Source organism: Coloeus monedula (genome assembly GCF_965178545.1).
Source record: "Coloeus monedula genome assembly, chromosome: 7".
Taxonomy (NCBI): Eukaryota; Metazoa; Chordata; class Aves; order Passeriformes; family Corvidae; genus Coloeus; species Coloeus monedula.
The window spans coordinates 24,041,323-24,062,408 of NC_138787.1; the positions used below are offsets into that span (position 1 = coordinate 24,041,323).

General features: G+C 37.8%; 1 protein-coding gene across 6 annotated transcripts in view; it reads left to right on the top strand.

Annotated features, from left to right (window-relative positions):
- RBMS1 (RNA binding motif single stranded interacting protein 1) overlaps positions 1-20,087 on the top strand; it is a 147,188-nt gene extending 127,101 nt beyond the window's left edge. For 4 of the 6 annotated variants that reach the window (XM_082285318.1, XM_082285321.1, XM_082285322.1 and 1 more), the window contains exons 7-14: positions 2,773-2,888; positions 3,791-3,840; positions 3,931-4,024; positions 7,261-7,311; positions 9,405-9,515; positions 10,190-10,270; positions 11,539-11,623; positions 14,456-16,956. In XM_082285318.1, coding sequence (XP_082141444.1) covers positions 2,773-2,888; positions 3,791-3,840; positions 3,931-4,024; positions 7,261-7,311; positions 9,405-9,515; positions 10,190-10,270; positions 11,539-11,616 — 581 coding nt within the window. In that variant the 3' untranslated portion in view covers positions 11,617-11,623; positions 14,456-16,956. Of the gene's footprint in view, positions 1-2,772; positions 2,889-3,790; positions 3,841-3,930; positions 4,025-7,260; positions 7,312-9,404; positions 9,516-10,189; positions 10,271-11,538; positions 11,624-14,455; positions 16,957-19,943 lie in introns of those variants that run through there. The other 2 variants (XM_082285319.1, XM_082285320.1) reach the window with 2 other exon arrangements.
- Positions 20,088-21,086: the final 999 nt, after the last annotated feature.

The following is a 21,086-nucleotide window of genomic DNA, read 5'->3' on the forward strand; positions in this document are numbered from 1 at the left end:
GCGTTCACAGCATTTGGCCTCTTTCGTGGGTGCAGTGAGGAGCAAGGGAAGGTGGAAGGTCAGAGAAAAAAGGGTTCCCATGGCTGGATCTGTGTTCTGTAAGATGGAGCACTAACTTCTGTTAGATCACTAACTGATGGCTTTTTAAATGTTTGGGTTTCTTCACTGCTGCAGGTTTTGGATATTACATATGCAAAATCCAGTACATGTGTATAATTCTTCTTTCATTTTTTCTTCTTCTTTAAATTTGTTGGAGTATTTTTACAATGCAACACAAAAGATCATTTAAAATGTAGCTGTTTTCAGTTATCTACTGACAAAAAATTCAGATTTATTCTTAAAATAGGTTTTTATGAACATTTTATTCAAACAGTTGGACAGGTTTGCTCTGATTTTTTTTAAAAATATCTTTATGTTGAGACAATGATGGGAAATGCAAGCACAAATAATGCTTTCAGAAAATTCTTTTACAATTCATTGTAGGGATTTTTAATGAAAGCATAATGCAGCTTTAAATAAAGCATTTACTACCTGTGAGTACTATAACACAGAATGACAGGGCTAGAAACCTTTAGGGTTTTTCTTATGTCTTTCTGTACTGTTCTCATGCCAGTTTCTTTTGACTTCATCCAAAATTTTATAGTGTATATTTTGGAAGTCACATATGCTCCCCACAAAACTAGATTTTTTGAAATAATGCGTAAGTGGCCAAAGATATTCAAATTGGGGAAGAGCTTTTTTTCATTTAAGGCAGTTAACTTCAGTATTTGGACCTCCTCTCTTACTGTCCAATGGATTTTTGTTTTCCTCACTGTGTAAAATCAATCAAAATAATTTCAGACCAGAATCTGACAAATTTACCCATACTGGCTAGCATATTCTGAGATTACCTCCTCTTATTTCAAGAGAACTGTATGTGGACTAAAATGCTATGTGTTGTGACCAAGGTTATTGGGATATAGCTTTTATAAAGCAACATCAAATCATCCATCAGCATATTAACATAGTACCTTTTTGCCCCAAATGTGTTGAAACAGAAGTTGCTTCACGTAACAGAAGACCCCAAAGTAAAACTCAGTTCTGGGAATGCCAAAAATCCCCTCAGAAATGCAAGGTTTGGAAGACACTATTTTCCAGTTTGTCTCCTACTTTAGGGTTTCTGTTATTTCCTTGTTCATTTACTCCATCGTCCATAAGTCTCGTATATTTTTCCAGTGTCATTAGCCTAACCTTTTCCTGGTTTATTTTATGATTGTAGGATTTTAATTACTATTCTCTATAGGATAATAGGTTTTAAATTAATTTGGTTGTCATGTTTAATGTTATAGTCTGACTCTGTGTAACAGCAACAGGTAGGGGAGGTGCAGGTCTCTGACCTGTGTGGCCAGTGCTGGAGATGAGACAGGGAACCACACACCAGTTCTGTCTCCCTTTTTCATAGAGAAGGCTATCAAAAGGTGTGTCATTCAGGAAGTGGATATTTTTCCAGTAGAACCAGAGCTAGTGTTTTAGGTGTGACACCCAAAGCCAGGGATGACTTGGCCATTAATGCTCATTTTGTGCCAAAGTTTTAAAAGTCAAGCTCTTTGCAAGGTTAAGCATCTCTGAGGTTTTCAATACCAATCATCTTTTGCAAATGAAGGCAGGGTGAAGAGACGTCAGCACTCACCATGGTTATATCAATAGATTTTGTTGAAAATTTTTCTTGGGGTTGTTTTTTTGCAGGTGGCCTTCCCACCCCACATGTTTACTCTGCATTTGGAAACTTACATGTTTTCAGGTCCAGCCATGTCTCATGAAGATGTTTCCAAACAGAGAATGACTGGAGGAGTGTCATGGTAAAGCTTAGACAGCTCATGCACTAGGAATTATTGGCAGAGAAGCGTTTACATCCAAGTCATAACAGTGATTCCACCCTGTGATTAGGGAGGGTGTGGTGTGATGCAGCAGAGCTGTGCTTCAGCCATAGGTACTTGGAAACATGGAAGCTGGTAACAGGGAAAGAAAGAATACTATGCAAACCTTTCCATTGCTTCAATTCTGACATTAAAAATTGAAATAATGGTCAGGATTGTATTAGGAAAAATAATAATAACAGTAACAATAAAAAATAATAAAGTGTGGTGATACTGTTTCATGGCAGGATGCAAAAATCCGAAAAGTACAATCTTAAAGAATTTCTGGTTGCATTGGGTGTTCTTTATAGAGCAGAGATAAAATGGGAATTGACAGTTGTGGCATTTTCTCAGTGCAAGGTGTCAGGAGATAAAGGTGCCCACTCTCCCTTGCCAGCTGGAGTGAGTGGATGTACTGTGCCAGCTCTTCTGCCTGTTCTGGATGAGTAAAACACTTTCAAGTTTTGGGCCATTACTGAAACCTCCAAGGGGTGGGGAGAATATGTTATAGACCTTTGGCCAGATTTTTTCTCCTCCTTCTTTAGATATACTTGCAAAGAGGCAAAGCTCAGAATTCTGATGGCAGTTCTTGTTCATCCCCAGACCAAGACACACATACTCAGGATATACAGATCATGTTTCTTTCCAACAGGTTTTACAGCAGTAGTTTAAAATCAAAGATATAAGGCATTCCAGATGCTCTGTTTGTGTGTGGCAGCTGCCCTTGTGCCCTGCAGAACAGTTGTTAATGCTGTAGTACAGCTCTGTGTTATTTAACTGTCATATTTGGAATATAACTTAAAACCATACCTCATTTGGAGAGTTGAACACCTGTGTATGAGTGCTACTTCAACTAATTTTTCTTCTTTCTTCTCAGTTCCTGCAGAACCTTTATTGTGCAAGTTTGCCGATGGAGGACAGAAAAAGAGACAGAATCAGAATAAATACATACAGAATGGAAGAGCATGGCACAGAGAAGGCGAGGTGAGACTTGTAAGTCCTCCCTTCAAGCTTTAGTGTGGGTGTGCAATAATGAATACTTAGGAAAATGATAGGCATTGAGACTTCTTGGCTTGGGCCTTTGGCATATTAAAAATGTGCAAGCAACTCTTACCTGACAGTTTGTGTCTCTATAAAAAAAACACTTAACTCTGTCTTTCTTCTGAGGAGAAAAAGCAAAATGTGAAATGCTGAGTCCTACCTCATTAAAGTGGACAATAAAATCTCCTTCAACTTGGTCAAATTATAAACTTCAGCTTTCTCCTATTATTAAACTACCAGAAACATAACTGTGCTTACATGCAGTAAATAATCCTTTGATGTATGCAACACTAAAATGCACATCACTTTCACAAGATTAAAATAGTATACCAGTGCCATGCAGCATTATTATTTTTAGTCAATTATTTAGTCAATTATTTTTAGTTGTTTTAATCTTTAATGTTTGAGATAATAGTTTTGCAGACTTACTGTGGTTAGCAAGCCTAGACACCTCATTTGTATTAGGCAGGAAAATTCAAATGTGCCTTCTTGAAAAACTGCACTCCCCATTCATTCTTATAGTTTATATATTGTAGGCAACACCCTAACATAATCATCTGCATGCCCTGAATCTCTAACATACACATGTTCTTTTAGCCAGGTGTTTAGTAGATTGCATTTTGTTCCTTATGATGGGAACATGGAAACTTGTATTCACAGTCAATATCGGTGATTCTCTTCACTATATAATTACTTCTGTCAATTAACCTTTCCTTGAGTTATGGCAATAAATTATTTCAATACAAATTTTCAGTTAAAGATGAGACAATGAAAGAAAGAATAAGAGAAATCCTTTACAATTAAAATTAATTTTGTCAACTCTCTGTTTTACACCTTTTTTTTTTTTTTTTAAGGCTGGAATGACACTCACATATGATCCAACCACAGCTGCTTTACAAAATGGGTATGTTGAATGGCACACTAAGAAAAAAAATGTTTGCATTATGAAAGATGCACAGAACTGGCATTTAATAAATATTTCTGCATTTTCTAGATTTTATCCATCACCCTACAGTATTACAGCAAACAGAATGATTACTCAGACATCTATTACGCCATATATTGCTTCTCCGGTTTCTACATACCAGGTTTGTATTTAGAACTTGGTAGCTGAAATGGTTCATTATGTTTATTTATCAATTGTTACATCTGGTTTTACAAGGTCTCCAATAATGTTTCATTTTAATGAAGTGGCCTCCTCGTGCTGTACAGCATGAAAGTGACAGCCTGAAAACCTAAGAGTGTGTGTGTCAGGAAGCAAAGTGATTTAATGAGATCCTGGTGTCTTGCAAAACCAAGTCTCCAACTTGTGCTGATGGCTGAGGGATTTATAGCCACTTCTGCATTTTATGTGAGATTTTTTGTTGTCTCTCAGTCAAATTCTTTTAATGCCAGCAGTATATCTAAAGTAATGATTCTTTATTTAAAACCTTCTTGATTTAATTAAATTCATTTTTAAAGATATTTTTCCATGCATTTTGAGCTTTTCTCTGGTTTTTTTTCAGACAGCCCAACAATAATGTCTTATGTAATTGTACTAAGAAGGGTACAGAATTAGAGAAGGAAATTTGAAAAACAGAGCTCAGAGTTCAAATTACCTCAGCATTCAAATTCAGTGGTTTTATATGAGGAGTAAAGCATTTAATAGCCTAGCACAGTATTTCTAAACCAAAGGGTACTTTATTTTGAACAGTAAATTAAAACACAAATTGTGGGCATTTTTGGTTTTAGAGCCCAGTCCAAAACTTTCTGAAGAGGGATTTTGATAGGTGCCATCTTGAGTCATCACAAGGGATATTGATATACAATTCAACACATTGAGAAATTATATGGAACACTTTTAGTACTTTGATGTAGATCTCTTAGGAACCCTCAATTTTAGGGCATCATACATTTCAGTTTACAAACAACTTGCTTTAAATACAACTAGTATGGCAGTCTCAGATATGTGCTCTGTAATTACTGCTTAAGACCTGCCAATTATGCCAGTTTACGCTAAATGATGAGCTATTTTGGCATTTTACTGTTTAACACATAGATGGAGTAAACAGCAGTGACTCAGGTCATAAATAACTCAAACTCATTAAATTTAGAAAGTTCTTACTTCTATATGTCGGGGAAGGAGAAGAGGCTGTTTATTTTCTACTGACGGAGACATGCTGAGCTTTCTAATGTCCTCTGTGTGTGAATGAATATGGAAGGGTGTCTAAGGGGGAGACAGGAGGCTAACAGAGGCACTGTGGGCCATTTTGTCAGCTGTCCCTTGCAGAAATTTCCATGTAACCTTCAATTCCAAGTGAGGAGGATGAGGAAGAATTGTCTGATATTAGTCTGGAGATCTAATGCCACTTTGCACGAGCAAAGTGCTGAGTAGGAGTTAAAGCAGCATTCTCTGGTGTGAAGGGCAGCTGGATTATTTTTATATTAATTTCTGAGGTAACTTATGCAACACGATGTTTGCTCTCGGCAGAGAGTGCTAGACTTATTTTTCAGTATACTGAATCATTCTGCTCGGTACTGCATTACCTCAGAAATTACAGTAAGTTCTTAGCCAGAAAAGTATTTCAGCAAAATTATCTGCTATTCTGTATTAAAATATAAATTATTTATCAATATAAGACTCTCTGATATTCAGAATCCAGGTAAAAATTGGAAGTTGGCATGGAAACATACTGCTTAGCAATACAGTATTGTTTTTTGGGCTTATTGAGATAGGCAGACCACAATCCGTTATGTTTCCAGAAATGTAGTTACCAGTATTACGATATACATGGCATGGAGCTTAAATTATTGTGGATGGAGTTATTAATATCATTATGCTTTAAGTGACACAGTAATTGGAATTGAAATTAAATTGAAGTATTCTGTATTGAGGAGGAAGGAGGTTCTTGGCCAGAAGAGTTTCACAATTTGAGTATTAGTCACATCTTCATTACTGAACCCTTCTCACTGAAACCTGCAGCTTTCTGTCTTCTAAACAACAGAACATATCACACAGGTTATTATTTTTTTTCTTTGAGGCATGGTATAACCTGCTCCTAGATTTATTCTTATTCAGGTAAACAAATTTAATCAAGTTTTGGCTAGTGTTTGTTTCTGCAACCCCTGTGTACCCAAATGACTGCACCGAGCCAGTTACTATCATCCTGCGAGATTAGCCAAAGCTTTAGTCAGGCTGTACCAGTAGTTTTGCCATTGAGATTTTGCCTGAGGAAAGGGAGTGTTCCAGTCTTTTCCATTCCATTTTTGAACTCCTGTTTGCTTTTTTCCTGACTGAAAAAGAAAAAAAACAACAACTCTGATTTGAAAGTCAGTACCAAAAGGAGGGAAGAAATATTTCCATCTTCCAGAAAATACCTCACCTGGGTTTTTTTCAAGGCTATGTGTTTACCTGTCCTGTTCACAGGACTCTGGAAATGATGGTAGAGGCATTTAAAGGGCTTTAAATGTCCGGCAGCAGTGAGCCAGTTCTGTGTGTGGTGCAGGTCAGATTCCTGCCTTACCCTACACACCTGCAGCAGGTGGGGAAGAAATGTTTTTTGTCCTTACCTTTTGTATTTCTTGCATGCTTTTTCCAAGAGCTGTTGCAACCAGCTCTTTTTAACCAGGATAACAATATAACCTATTAGTTTCCCATTTTATAATTCAGTTTGTCATGCAAAGTTAGTTACTGCAACTGAAGTGTTTGGGTGGTCACCGGTTTTGGAGAGAAAATGTGCTTGTTGCAAGAGCAGGAACTCTCATCAGAACCTTCTCCTCTTCCTGTGCTTTGGGAATAACATACCACAATGTCTTGCAAAAGAACAGCTCTCCTAAATCTTCTCATTTTTCCTGAAACAAGATTACAGCAGAATCCCTGATATTTTTTTTCAGTTGTGAAAATACAATAATTTATTTTATTCTGATCACACTAGAAAGCAGATGGTGCTATACCTTCTGAGATCCCAATTACTTCTCCCCAAAGACATTTCTGAGATAGAAGGAGCCTCCTTTTTCAACATAGCAGAAATCTGTCATTCCCTTATTTGACCCCTTTCATTGTATTTGATAAAGTTTCTGAAACCTGCACTAAAAACACTGTATTTTGTTCTGAAAAGTGTATGTGGTATATGGTCTCCAAATCTCGTCTCTGATTTACAGGTTACAATGAATACATTTTTCATAGAAATCAATGTTGTTCCACAGAGTGACTAATTGGATTAAAAAGCCAAAGTCAATAAAAACGGGAGGAGGCAGGTTAACATGATTTAAATTATTACTATATCTAAGTTGGAGTATTCCAAGAATGTGTAAAATGAAGAATATAATACCAATTTTGTTCTAGGTTCAGAGTCCTTCTTGGATGCAGCCTCAACCATATATAATGCAGCACCCAGTAAGTTTTTATGCTTCTTCATTGTTGTGCCTATCTATTATATAAACACTTTACTTACTTCAAACAACAGGAAGTATGTCAATTCCTGCCCAATTACTTCCATGGATCAAAATGAAAAGTGAAACAAAGACAGTAGCCTGAATTGGGACCTCATTTTATTAGGAAAAAAAGAAAGCTACCTTCAGAGTATCAGTGTGATGAGGACCATTAGAGAAAAATTCCAAGAGGAAACTTAGTGGTGTTGGGTTTTTTTTGTTTTATTTTTTTACTGTAAATGGAAAGTACTTTGCAAATACCAAATGTTTCACATACTGTCTACCTTTCAGGACCTGGAATTGGAGACCCAACGTTTTAGAATAGGTCTACAATAGTTCAGACTGGATAATTTGTGAAACACAGATGGATGTAGTGATATAAATTACTTTATGGGCACTCACTTGAGAAAACCTGCATAGCTTGTTCTGGTTTCACCACTCATGAGTAATGCTAGTCTCCCTACACTTTCGGCTGTGGCATTGGTACCAGACTGTCAGGCATTCTAATCTCTACTCTCCCATGACATTTTGCTTCTTGTCTATGTCATTTGCCAATTAAGTACCATTATATCTGAGAATTACTGGGTTTCTTGAGATGAACATTATTAATAATAACAGCACTTTAATACGTGCACTCCCATAGTTAACAAACAGGTCTGTTTCCAGATATAGAAAGGATATTGTCTTGACTTTAATTAACCTCTCCATGCAGATTATAAAATGTAAATCTTCTTGGCAGAACATTTTCTTCTTGGGCATGCAGAGAAGGTGATGTTGAACCAGAACACCCTCTCACACACTTAATTGTTGTTGTATTTGTGGTTTTTGATGTTAAATACACATAGAGCAGGTTTAAACTTCTTTCTCTATCAACACAGATTTTCATAAAACAACATCCTGCAAATAATGCTGTGAAAGACAAGAGCTGATATGTTATAATGCTATAAGGTGTCTTAGTTTCACAGGTACACAAGATGGATTTCACAGTTGAAAATAAAGACCTAGATTCTAGACTGAAGTTCAGTTTTGGCCTGTGCAAAGACGGGTGCTGTCTTGCTCATTTGCTTTTCAGAGAAGCCTGCAGTCTACAGACAGGAAATTCTTTCAGTGTTTGATGTGCCTGTGACTCATTTCATCTACACTGATCACATGGTTGTTTTTCCAAGTATATTATATACTTTTTTTTTTCTTTTTAAGGATTAGTTATTGATTCAAAATACTTGTTTTCAGTACACTGCAATTATTTCTGTTAGTGTTGAGCCTCCACTAATTTTAATCAACAACTGCTGCAAGCATAAGTCATACAAAGTATTAGGAGATGTGTTTTTATGGAACATGATTGGTAAAATGAAATTTCTTGATAATCTTCCATTTCAGTTACCTCTGAAAAACCTTATGAGTGTGCCCTCCATATTTAGAAATCTGAAGTGTTTAAAAGTTTAGAGTATGATTTTTATGACCTTAACAAAATGGTGCAGAAGCAATAGAAATGTCATCAGAGCAGCTGGTATTTAGACAAAGAATCAGCATTGCTAAGTCACTCTTCTGAAATGTGTTTGTAATGAAACCAGCCACTAAGCAGGGCAGCTGTCTCCTGTGTGAGCATCGCGTGTGATGGGTAGAATTCTCCCGACACAAATGTTCCTCCTCCAAAGCCACCATTCCTAAAGATGAGATAAAAGTTTCTTACTAAAGCATGAAATTCCAAAGCTTAAGCTAAGTGATTCCGTACCAGGTAACGTGCAAATTTTTGCTTTCAAGTCAGCATCTGGTTAAACTCATATTTTACAAAGCATTTTCAGCAGGTCTCTCAAGTGCATTGCACATCAGTTGAATGCACAATGGGAAGTCAAAGCAAGTCTTCCACCTTGAGCATCTACAGATACTCAAGTAAAATATTCAGAATGCCCCAGACCTGCTTTTCGAGTCAGTGCCTGGGATTAAGGAGAGTTTTTGTGGTATATCCCCTCATAAGAACAGTCCGTACTTAGACTCTCAAATCAAAAATGAAATTAAAATCTCAGTTCTGCAACAATTTCTGTTTCTCTGTTTTAACAGGGTGCCGTTCTGACTCCCTCCATGGACCACACCATGTCACTACAGCCTGCATCAATGATAAGCCCTCTGACACAGCAGATGAGTCATCTTTCATTAGGCAGTACTGGAACAGTATGTAGCAATTTGATACAAAATAGAACTTACCCAAGTAGAAAATACCGCATGTAGATCACAGTATGCCTGTGCAGCTTGCATGTGGAAAAAAGTAATCCTGTAAGTCATCTCATGTCCAGTGAATTCTTAGGAGCTGACTCCATTTTGAAATCATATTCAGCAACTTTTATTCAGCCTATTAACTGATCAGAAATTGGAAATGAGTAAATAAAAATAGACCAAAGCAAATGAAAGGAATCCAGGAGGTAACTTCAGAGTTGCATCCAAAAGATTTAAACCAGTTGGTTTTACTCTTTATACTCCTTTCTGCAACTCTGTTCTCTTAAAGTATGGAACAGAAGTTAAATCAGAAGAAATTCAGGCTAGCTTCTAAACTGCAAGACACTTCTTTTCTGACCAGATTGGGTTAAAAGAAGAAAATATGATGATTTGGGTTAACAGAGAAGGAAGAGTCCTTTACATACTCTTTGAAGTCTAAATTTGAATTTTCTCAAAACAGATACATGACTTTTCTGGAAAGCCTATTGATTTCAGACGCAAAAGTCTTTCTCTCATGTATATTGCTTTAGGGAAACAGCCAGTATCTGTTAAATAATACCATGATAGGTATTTTGAATACCTTTAAACTTATATTGGACTTGACCTCAACATAATGGACTCTGTCTTTCTAGTACATGCCAGCCACAACAGCTATGCAAGGAGCCTACATCCCCCAGTACACACATGTCCAGACAGCAGCGGTTCCTGTTGAGGTCAGTATATTTATAAAATATTTTATGAAAGACCAGAGATAAGAAATATTAATATGATATTAATTTCTTTTTTTTTTTTGCTAGGAAAATTCGTGCTTAAAGGCAAATATTGTAACTGTGAATGTACTGTGAATGCCATATGTATTAAAACTATAAAATGTTATTATTCTCAACTAATATAGCCAGTATTACAACAAAAAATGACCTGTACTTATGGCAGTACAGTACTTGGATCAATCTTCTCTATCAGCATAGCTCAGGCAAACTTTGTGTTTTGTCAAACCTAACTCAAATAGTAACAAGCCAGGGAGTGTATTGTAGTTTTGATCTTTCACTTAGTTTACCTTTGAGCAAAATTCTCTGCCAACAGACCTTGATTGTAATTTTTTGCAGAGTCCTGATTTGACCCTGGCATCTCAGGATACTGTGCATGTTTGTCTAATAAATCTCTCCATCAAAGAGGAGTTGATTAGTTTCGTTGGAGAGCATAACATAAGTAAACAAAATAATTTATCTACTATTTTGACTTACCTTACACTCTTTCATCGGTCAGTGCTTCTCTAAGAAGGTAGACATGGTATGCTGCAGCTCATGTATTCAGAATGACTGCCAGACAGTCTCTTCCAGAACCTGTAAGGAAAAAAACCATTTAATTCAAAGTCTATTTATTCAGAAACTCCAGAATTTGTTTAAATCAGTTTGGTGCATCTGCCCATGTGGGTTGGAGAAATACTTTTGGTAATTACCTGATTGCTCTGTCTGCCAGAGCACTCTCAGATGAATGAATTAATTGCCTGGTTTCTGGGGAGCCTGGTGCAAAGTCCTATCTACAATTCTTTGTGTTGCCTAGTGCCAATCCCATCACAGTACTCATAGTGTTTCTGTGGTAAGTAGATCTCATTCTTCTCACTCCCCTTTAAAAGGAGAGGGACAGAATGCTCTTTTACATCTGCAGATAGAAAATATTCTAGCAGTTATTTGCTCTCTCTGTCTTACTGATTTCTATAATGTCAAAAGTTTGGGGTTTTTTTTTTTAATTATCAAAGCAGCTGAGGAAATATAAGTTTTGCATGATCATTTTATTTCTCCGTTTTCTGAAATATAAATCAAGGTAAAGTTAACACCTCAGATTTGGAATACCTCATTTGAGAAATGTGAGGAAGATTTTAGATTTGAAGACTGTTAATTGCATGAGTCAAATGGAAGTATGGATTGCAGGTAATGCTGCTTGATTTTGTTTCATGGCTTGTCTTCCTTTTTATTTGCAGGAAGCCAGTGGTCAGCAACAGGTCACAGTAGAGACATCCAGTGACCATTCTCCATACACGTATCAGCAAAATAAGTAACTGTGAGGTAGGGCCTCATCCTGTCTCATGAAAGATGTGAATTCAAAGATACTTTATTTCATAACTTACAGTACTCTATAGTGAATTTTTTTTATGTCATATAAATAATACTGATGATAATATCTGGGGACAGTGAAGCTGATTTGAACTCGGGGCTGATTTGAAGCCAGGGAAGGAAACATGGGATCCAGAAGTGAATTAATGAATTCTGAGTAATATTGTTTTAATAATTTCTCTAGACCATAACTGGATTATGTTCAATTTTAATCTGTTCATTTTAGCAGCATGCTTTATACAGAATAACAATGAATTAATGCAAAAATACAAGAATCAAAATGCTAAAGGGAGCTGTACTGATAGACATATCATGCTCTAGTTTTGTGGTACATGTAAGATTAGAAGCAGCTTTGTGGCTGCCTTACAGACCATGGGCAGGGAGGTGGTCTGGTAGAAATCCTTACTGATCTTTTCTCCTGAAGATTTCCCTGCTCATCCTTTTTTCTAGGAAAAAGCTGCTTGGTCCAGAATTTTGTCAGTTTTTAATCTGTGTCCTCATTTGGCTCTAATTCCAGAGTTTTACTTTCCTACTCCAGGTTTCCTCTGGTTCTGCTTGCACGACCTTTTTTACTAGCAGATCATTAGCTTTACCTGAACTTACTTCATTCAAAATTCTTTTGCCTTCTGTACATTTCTGTCCAGAAAATGTTACTTGCACTAACTGTTCCCTTCTCCATGACCCATGTTTTAAAATCCTGGAATTTAGTTCTTCCTTAACTCATCGTTTTTTTAAGTGCTTTGTAAGCTACATAATTTTTTACATCACATTTTCTAAGACCTCACACTGAAAAATTCAATTCAGCTGCAATAATGTGCTGGAGGCACATGTTAGAAGGGTTTTTCTACAGCCCTTGTGGCATTTATTTGATACGGAAAAGTCGAAATCAGTTATGTGCTACAGTTGTGTGATATCTCTCTAAAATGTATTGATCCAACAAAACACACATTTTGGCATTAGCTTTGATTCTGCAGGTCTGCTGTGCTGTTTGACAACAGTGCTCTCATCCCCATTATTGGCATAACAGCTTCTTATATGGAAAGATTGAAACAAACCAATGGGGAAACTTGGCAAATTCAACAGATGGCAGAGCCTGCATAGCACAGCATATGACCTGTGTTATTCCTGTAGTCGGGCCAAATGCTGGCATCTAGAGGAAGCCCACATCCTTGATTTGCTTCCAGGGCAGGCAGAAAGCAAAGCCACAGGCTCTTCTCGTTATCCATCTCCTTGTGTTAAAATCATGACTCCTGCACGTTTCCCATGCCAAGGCTGTTGCCTGGTGTTAACCGCTTTTCAAGGAATTATTTGTTTTGCCTTAAGTCTTCCCTGTGGGCATGTAAAGCCTCCTTACCAACAGAGATCTGTGGTAGCCAGCGAAGCGTAATCCTGCATGTCACATCCCCATCCTGCCTCTCTTTCCCAGCCTGTCAGTATCTTTCCCCATAGACTGAGGCCAGGCAGGAGGAACAGCCTTAAGTCTCCTGGAAGGATGAGTTGTTGTTGCCATCTGAGACACGTTTTGTATTGATAACTCTGTGTAGAATTCCAGGCTCTGTGAGCAATTCTATGTGTTTGCTGTAAGTCAGTTCTCCACGTATTTTATTCTTCAGAGAAGCACTGTTACCTGTATTTATACGCAGTAGGAGCCAGTGAAATCTGTGTCAGCTGTAGCAGTGGGCACATGGAGAAGGTTAATATTACCCAGCTGATTTCAGCCTCAGAGCATGGCATTTGGTATTTCTGTCCCTGGAACATGCTGGTACTTGTCTTGTTTCAGACAGGTGAAGGGGAGGGAATTGGCAGTTACTTGGTGCCCTAAATACAGGGAACACTGCACTCTCTTGATTGTTGTGGCTTTTTTACTGTTGTCAAACTGAAACTTCTTTCTAAATGCACATGCAGCATTTTTGGGAAGGTCAATATCCATGTTCCCATAATTTGAGGGGTAAATTACAACTAGCACATTTGCATGAGTGGATGCAGTCAATCAGAAATACACCGCATCTTTCCTCTGGCAGCTACATTTAATAACTTTACAGCTTCTTTTCAAAAAGTTGTTCCTATGTGAAAAATAGTCAAAAGGACTTGAAAAAAAAACCAAACCTGTTTTTTATGCACCTACAAATGTACAAGCCTTAAAATACCAAACTTTGCCTTCCTTTGAAAAGTTAAAAAATTGTCTAAACTTTTTTGTCATTAGCTGGGTATTTTTTTAAACCCATGTGGCAATATAAGCCAGTACATAAAAAACTCTGCCTTCTAATTTGATGAGCCCTGACCTGCTGTTCAGTATTATCATCAGGGAGGCACAGTAGCTGTGTCTGTCTTAGCTGTTGTACGTAGCCTCCTTGAGGCCGCACCAAAAGAAAGTTATTGTTCCTTTTCCAGAGATTAAAAGCCTCAGAGATGCCACAGGAGTACAGGAGTAGCACCCTCAACCACTTTTGGTCAATTTAAAAGGAACAACAACAACAACAAAACAATAAAGAAGGGAAGAGCTTTGAGTGTAGCCTCAGTTCCCCCTGGGAGCTCTGTGTGCTGAGCATTTGTTAGAGAGAGAGGGGGAAACAGCACTGGCTCTGTCCGGGTGGAGAGCCTTATCCTGGGAAGGGCCAAGCACCTGCAGTGCTGCCTGTGTTGCTTCTCAGGGGGTATGCTCAGATTCGTTTGGCTTCTCACAGCTGTCTAAAGTAGGAAATTATTTAGTTTTGTGGACAGCTAAATTAGAAAAAAACTGTGTGATTGTAACTCTGCTCTAGCTCTGACCTTTCTGTGTTACAGATGTCCAGTGTTGACCTGGCCTGGAGAAGGGTGCAAAGGCTGAAACAATCATGGATTTTACTGATCAATTGTGCTTTAGGAATTATTGACAGTTTTGCACAGGTTCTTGAAAATGTTATTTATAATGAAATCAACTAAAACTATTTTTGCTATAAGTTCTATAAGGTGCATAAGAAAAACCTTAAATTCATCTAGTAGCTGTTCCCATGAACAGGTTTATTTTAGTAAAAGAAAAGTTTTTATCAATTGTTATGACGCAAAAAAAAAACCTTCAAATTTCTGGGTATGCACAGATGACCACGAAGACTTATTCACGTGCATGACAGAATTTGTGTTTTGGTTTATTTTTATTTTGTTCGTTTCTTTTATTCTTTTTTTTTTTTTTTTTTTTTGTATGAAATGGATTTTCTGAAGTTTAAAATAGTAAAACATCTAAGACGATGTTCTGTGCTTGCAGTGTGTGAATGTTGCTTTAGTGCAGTGTTGCAGTTATAGTGTCTGGTCTCTTAGCTTTCTGTTTTTCTTTTAATGTAGTGTGAAGTGTCTTATCCTTTTCTATAAATTCCAATTTGCCTTAAATCTTTCAATGCTGTAGCTGTTTCAGTAAGTAGTCCAAACTAATGGTGTAGAATGCTTTGACCAAATGAGCTGGTCTATTATGCCTTGTAAAACAGCAGCATAGGGCTTTTAAAGGTAGTCAATAAAAATTGCTGAAAATTTGGCTTTTTTAATGTGTAGTAAGTGTTTTTAATGATTTTTTCACATAATATGTAAGGTAGTGAAATGCAAGAGGGGAAAAAATGTTTTGTGTGAAACACATTTTCTGACTGGGGAAATTTTAATAGTATAAATTGTTTGTAAGGCCATATGCCAATAGTTCCCTCTGGTAGTTTGAATGATTTAGGAACTCTGCTGTATGATGCAATGTAAAATCTTTTTTTGCCTTTTTTCAGAAACTAACTTGATGTTCTAGTTTTAGCATAGGTAGAGTAGGGAGTTTGGGGTGGAGATATCACCGAATGTTTTTGTCCTTCCTTTATACTAATGATAGTGCTTTAGGATGAGGATTGTGCTGAGACTTAGCAAACAGAAAAGTTGCTATTACAGCAAAATGGCAAAAGCTAAAGGATTCGTTTTCAAACATACGCTGAGATTTAAGTAGAAGCATAATTGATTGGGTACTAGCTCTCTATAGTAGGTAAATAAAAATAAAAAGACTTGGCACTTTTAAAAGGTAACTTTACCAAAGAACAAAGAGCCAGTAACCAATAATTCTGATTTGTCTCAGCATTGCGTCTTCTGTACTCTTTATTTTTGCCGGACCAGTTTGCGGTTAAGAGAATGTGCCTTTTTTGTACATTTGCATTTAGGTTTTATAATTTTAATTGATGTATGGACACAAAAGCATGAAGGAAGACTTGGATCCAAGCAGTGCCACACTTTACATCATCACTACAAGTGTTAAGTGTAAAGAAAACCAATTTTGAAACTATGAAATTCCTGATTCATAAATACACAGTTATTTGTACTTCACATATTAGATAATTCACTGCTACTAAAGCTCTTTATTACAATTGCATATGTTTTAAATCGAATGATAAATTAAGTTGTCTTCCAAAACTGTGTACTTCTCTGGTCAGCTGTATATGATCAGTTATCTACCTCAAAGTTTATTTCCTTTTGTATTGGGACAGGTTGCTGGCCCTCCCTGTTTCCACAGACCAAATCATCCTAGCTCGGGAGCTAGGGCTAAGCAGTTGTTTCTTTCAAGTATTTTTTAGTTTTTAAATTTTGTGTGAGTATTGGAGTATAGATGTCGGTGACATTTCATAGTTTCAAAAGTAAATTGCTGCTCTGAGAAGTGTAGATTCTAGTGAAATGCATAGTCATAAGAGATGTGTTTTTGTTTTTTCTTTTTTTAAAAAGTTGTGGTATTATTGGTTCTATGCTCCCTGGAATATTACTGCTTTGTAAAAGTCCAGACTTCCTGCAGCACCTTGCCTGTATTTGGTAACTTTCCAAACCTGGATCTCTCACTACTTGCTATTTTTGCATTAATTAAAAACTGCAGTATGATAGCTGGATTAGAGGGAGGGAAGAGTTGCTGCCAGAAATGTCTGAACTAAGTGCCATACTCATTGTCTGGGTAAGATTTGGGAAATTTAACCTCTGTACATAAAGAAATAATCAGTTACTTAAACATCACATAGTAGACAGCCATTAAATTATAAAAAATTAATTTATGAAGAAAGACCTTTTGTACAGATTGAAAAAAAAAAAGATTTTCATAGAGATATCTATATGATCAAGAGAGTTAATTTTTTATTTTTGTTTTACTAGTGCCACAAACTTGCCAGTGGTAACTTATTTGTCCGGTTCAAGATAACTCTGTAGTTTTGTTTCCTAGGACTTGTTGTTAAACGCCAAAAGACATTTTTGAACTGTAAATTTGATTAGATTGTTAGCTTTTTCTGTTTTATTTCTTTGAAAACTTTTGAATAAAAAAGATCCAAAAAAACAAAAATGCATCGTCTTTTTCCTTCAGACCTTCCTTTATTGGGGGAAAACCCAAACAGGCTATGGTAAAACTTCTGCATTTATTTTGAAATGTTTGGAATTGCTTTTTGACAGCCTGGGTTTTTTCTCCTCCATCTTTCGTCAAAACTAAATTTTAACTCTCTCACGCCACACTACAAAGTCACTAATTCTTTCATACAAAACAGGAAAATATATGTGAAAAATATATAATGAAATGTCTGGTTTGGATGCAAGAACTCCGTTCTGCTGTGTGTCAGCCCACACAGGGAGTTGTGTGTAACCAGGCTTGCGTGCTGTGGCTGTAAATGCCGTTTTCCTGAGGTAAGGTTGGAGATGGAGGGTGACTTTGGTAGCTCATGGCACTGAATTGCTGCCTTCAAGGGCTTTTGTCTTCCCACGTGTGCTGGTGTGGGCTGGAATACCCAGTTCTGCAGAGCAGAGGTGATACTTTACTGGCATTCAAAGAGATCTCCAGTGTTGGCCTTCCAGCTGCAATCTTTAAGCCCTTTATTTCTTTAAAGGTAATCTTTGATTTTATTATTCTTTTGGCAAGATGGTGTGTATCAGGTAAAGGACTGCTCTGACCAAAGTATGGCTTGGGAAAGCAAGAGGGGAAAATTCAAACTCTTGTGTCTCCTCAGCCAAATGCTTTAGCAACTGCTTGGTCTTGACATGACTTTGAGTTGATGTGCATGGCAGGAGACGGGCTCTGGTCTAGCCTTGGGCACCCCAGGGTGTGCCCAGCAGCAGAGACCAGGGCTGGGTCATCCAGAGGGCTCCTGCTCCCTACTACAGGAGCTGGATAGGATAGGCAAAGGAGAGGCTTGTTAATGCCAGGTTGTGCTGCGCTGGAGAGCTCTCCCCAGCTTGGGAGGCAGTTCTTTCCATTGCACACCTGGCTGTGAGGGATCCCAGGCAGCCTGCTGGGGATGACAGGTGGGGGCATGCTGCTGGCAGTGCACAGCCTGAGCTTTCAATCATGCCATACTCATGCGAGATATTGAGAATAAATATGTTTCCGAGGCAGCTGGCAAAGTAACTCACCTGGAGGATGGGAAACTTGATTTACAGTTGCTTATGCAATGAAGACATCCTCAACAATGATGGTACTAACTGACCCGAGGGAATGGCCTGAAGTTGTGTCAGGGGAGGTTTAGGTTGGATATTAGAAGGAGATTCTTCACCCAAAGGGTGGCTGGGCACTGGAAGAGGCTCCTTTGGAAGTGGTCACAGCACCAAGCCTGACAGTTCAGAAAACATTTGGACAATGCTCTCAGGCACATGGTGTGATTCTTGGGCATGACCCTGTGCAGGGCAGGGAGTTGGACTCAATGATGCTTGTGGGTCCCTTCCAAATCAGCATATTCTGTGATTCTGTGATTAATGGAGAGAAAAAACCATCACACTGTGTTACTAAACACTCAACTCCTGTAACCATTTTGGGGGTCATTTTAAATATTGGTCCAGTATGTTGCCTGTCCCAAATGCAATGCATGAGAAGATGAATACAGAAAACTTTAAAAACTTTAAAAGGGTTTTGATGAACATGAATACTATTCATGTTCATCACCATACTGAATTAAACTCAGATTAATAAGCATTCATTTTAAATTAAGTATGAATACTCCTCACAAAAGCTGTATGTAAATAGAATAATACAGGTTGGAAATGGTTTTTGCTCTCTATTTGCTTTTCTAGTTATCACTATGATAAACTTAGTTCACTTGTATATTTGATAAGAATTAATGCTTTTTTCAGGTTAGTACCTTTTGCCCGATCTAATAAGGTTGTGTGTATCATTCCTATCAGGCAGTCTGCAGTAATACAATGTCTTTATGTAATATACTTTTATTGTATATAATAAAACTCAATACCAACTTGTTTGTTCAAACATTGACTCCATCCTCTTGCATGCAACCTGTTCTGAACTCTACTTGCAAACCTGCTGTTAATAATTTTTTTAACCTATTAACAAATATGGGTAAGTATCAGATTCATGTAGGATGATGGTGTACCAATATATGTTTTGTGCAAGATCATGTGCCAACCCTGTTGTTCGTTGGTTGTTAGGGATTGCAAAGTAGCTTTTCTTTAGGCACTGAACATAATCTTTTCCTCTATTTTCTAAATTAACTACTCTGGACAGGTGCAAGACAAGTGCAAGCAATGCATTAACAAGCAGTATAACCAAGTACTGTTGACCAACTGAGCCCTGCTAAATCTTGGGCTAGAACAGTTGTAGTGTAAGTCAGAGTAGTCTAAAACACTACTATGTGTTAGTTTTTAATGGGAAAAAACCCCAAACTAGTAAGTGCTGTTTTGCTCTCCCCTTCCAGCTTTAATTTGTGCCATGGTACCTCCACCATACTAGACAAAATTGATGATTGACTAAAACTGTGCCACCTAATTTTCCACAGAATCATCATATCAGAAATGCATTTGATGTGCCAGAATATTTATATGGGTTTGTACTCCTACTCCTCCTGTGCGTACTTCCTGCACTTGTTCCTTTTGCTGTGATCAACCACTCCAAAATTTTTTGCAAACTTCCACATGGGTTGGAATAAGATACTCAATCTATCCTGTCCAGCAGTGTCTTGTGAAAGCCACTGTGTTATTTGGTGGCATTTAAGACATGTGTTACCTTCCAAACGCTTGCCACACTGATGTACTCTTTCAACTGTGAAAGATCATCTGTGTCCTTCCCCCGCCAACAAATTCTGGCGTTGATTAACCCAAACAAATCTGAGGCTTTTGGCTTTCAGACTCAGTCCATTAATTCTATCCAGAATAGGGGTTAGGATATACAAAACCTATTCTGTTTGGCAACTTCTCCTCCAGTGACTAAGAAAAGCCAAGCTGATGTCAGAACAGCAAAGATTTACAGTGTAGTGATCAGAGGGAGGGTGTAAAAGCCTGCATGTGGAATGAGTCAGTCTTTCCTTTTCAGGACAGCTCTAACCACATCTACCATCTGAGGAATCTGTGCAGCCCTCTTCTGTAGTAAAGAAGAAATCGTATCACAGGAAAATACTACTGGATTTTTTTCCCATGTCCAGGAAGAAAGGCCAGCTTCTCCACAGGCAAGCTTTAACTGTTCAAGTTATCTTGCCTTTTTCAACACTATCCCCTCACTCAGTACCTACATCAGTGGTGTTCTGAATTCCTCTGTGTTATGTTGGTCTCCCTTCAGCTGAATAAACTGACCTCTTTTGACAGCTTCAGTGCAATACAAAGGGATTTTTGGAGAGCTGAAGGAATGAAGGTATGTGGCACCCTAAAGACTTCCCGCATGCACACTGCAGGTGTTTGGGTCAACCTGCTCAGGCAGCTTTCTAAGTAGTGTTATTGTTCCAGAGCCCCACATGCAAGCGTTACCAAGGGGAATAATATTTGTAAAATGGTTTCTGCACATGCACTCCGCTGATGTTAAAGAAGTCACCTGCAGTAGAAATTTTCCCAAGTATTTTAACCACCTTTAATGCACACACAGGAATGATGGTTTCAGGCAATGTCTATGAAGCACTTAAGGGTAATGGAATAAAGCAATGATTTACAAGAAGCCCAAGATAAAACACTAGTAAATTTTATGTTTTGGTAAGTAGTTTTAGTTTTTTCAAAGTACAAATAGAAAATTACTTTTCCTTTGTGTGCTTCAGCCTTTTCCCAGTGGGAAATACTTTCATACCAATGAGAAAACACTGCTAATTTTCTTTTTTCCTTCCAGTGAATGTAAAAAATCCTGAAAATGTATTTACAGGTATTTGTTACCAGCTTGGTTTTGCATCAGTTTGTTCTGGTATCTTTAGCCAGTCTCAAAGATAATCTGTAAGCAGAATATACATAACTAGGCACACTAAGCAGTTATTTATTGACCAGCCCACAGCAAAGAAAGGATTTCCCAAGCCATTGGGCTGAGCATGAGTCTGCTCACCCAGCAAGGTACCAGCAGTGGCTTTCCTGGCCAGGCAGACATTGGGCAGGAGGGGAAGAGTCAGTCCCTGCAGCTCCCAGGAGCAGACCCTCAATATTGTCATGTTTCTATCTTCTGCCAAGCTCCGTCAGGGCCCCTGTCATGGGTGCCTTGCCCCAA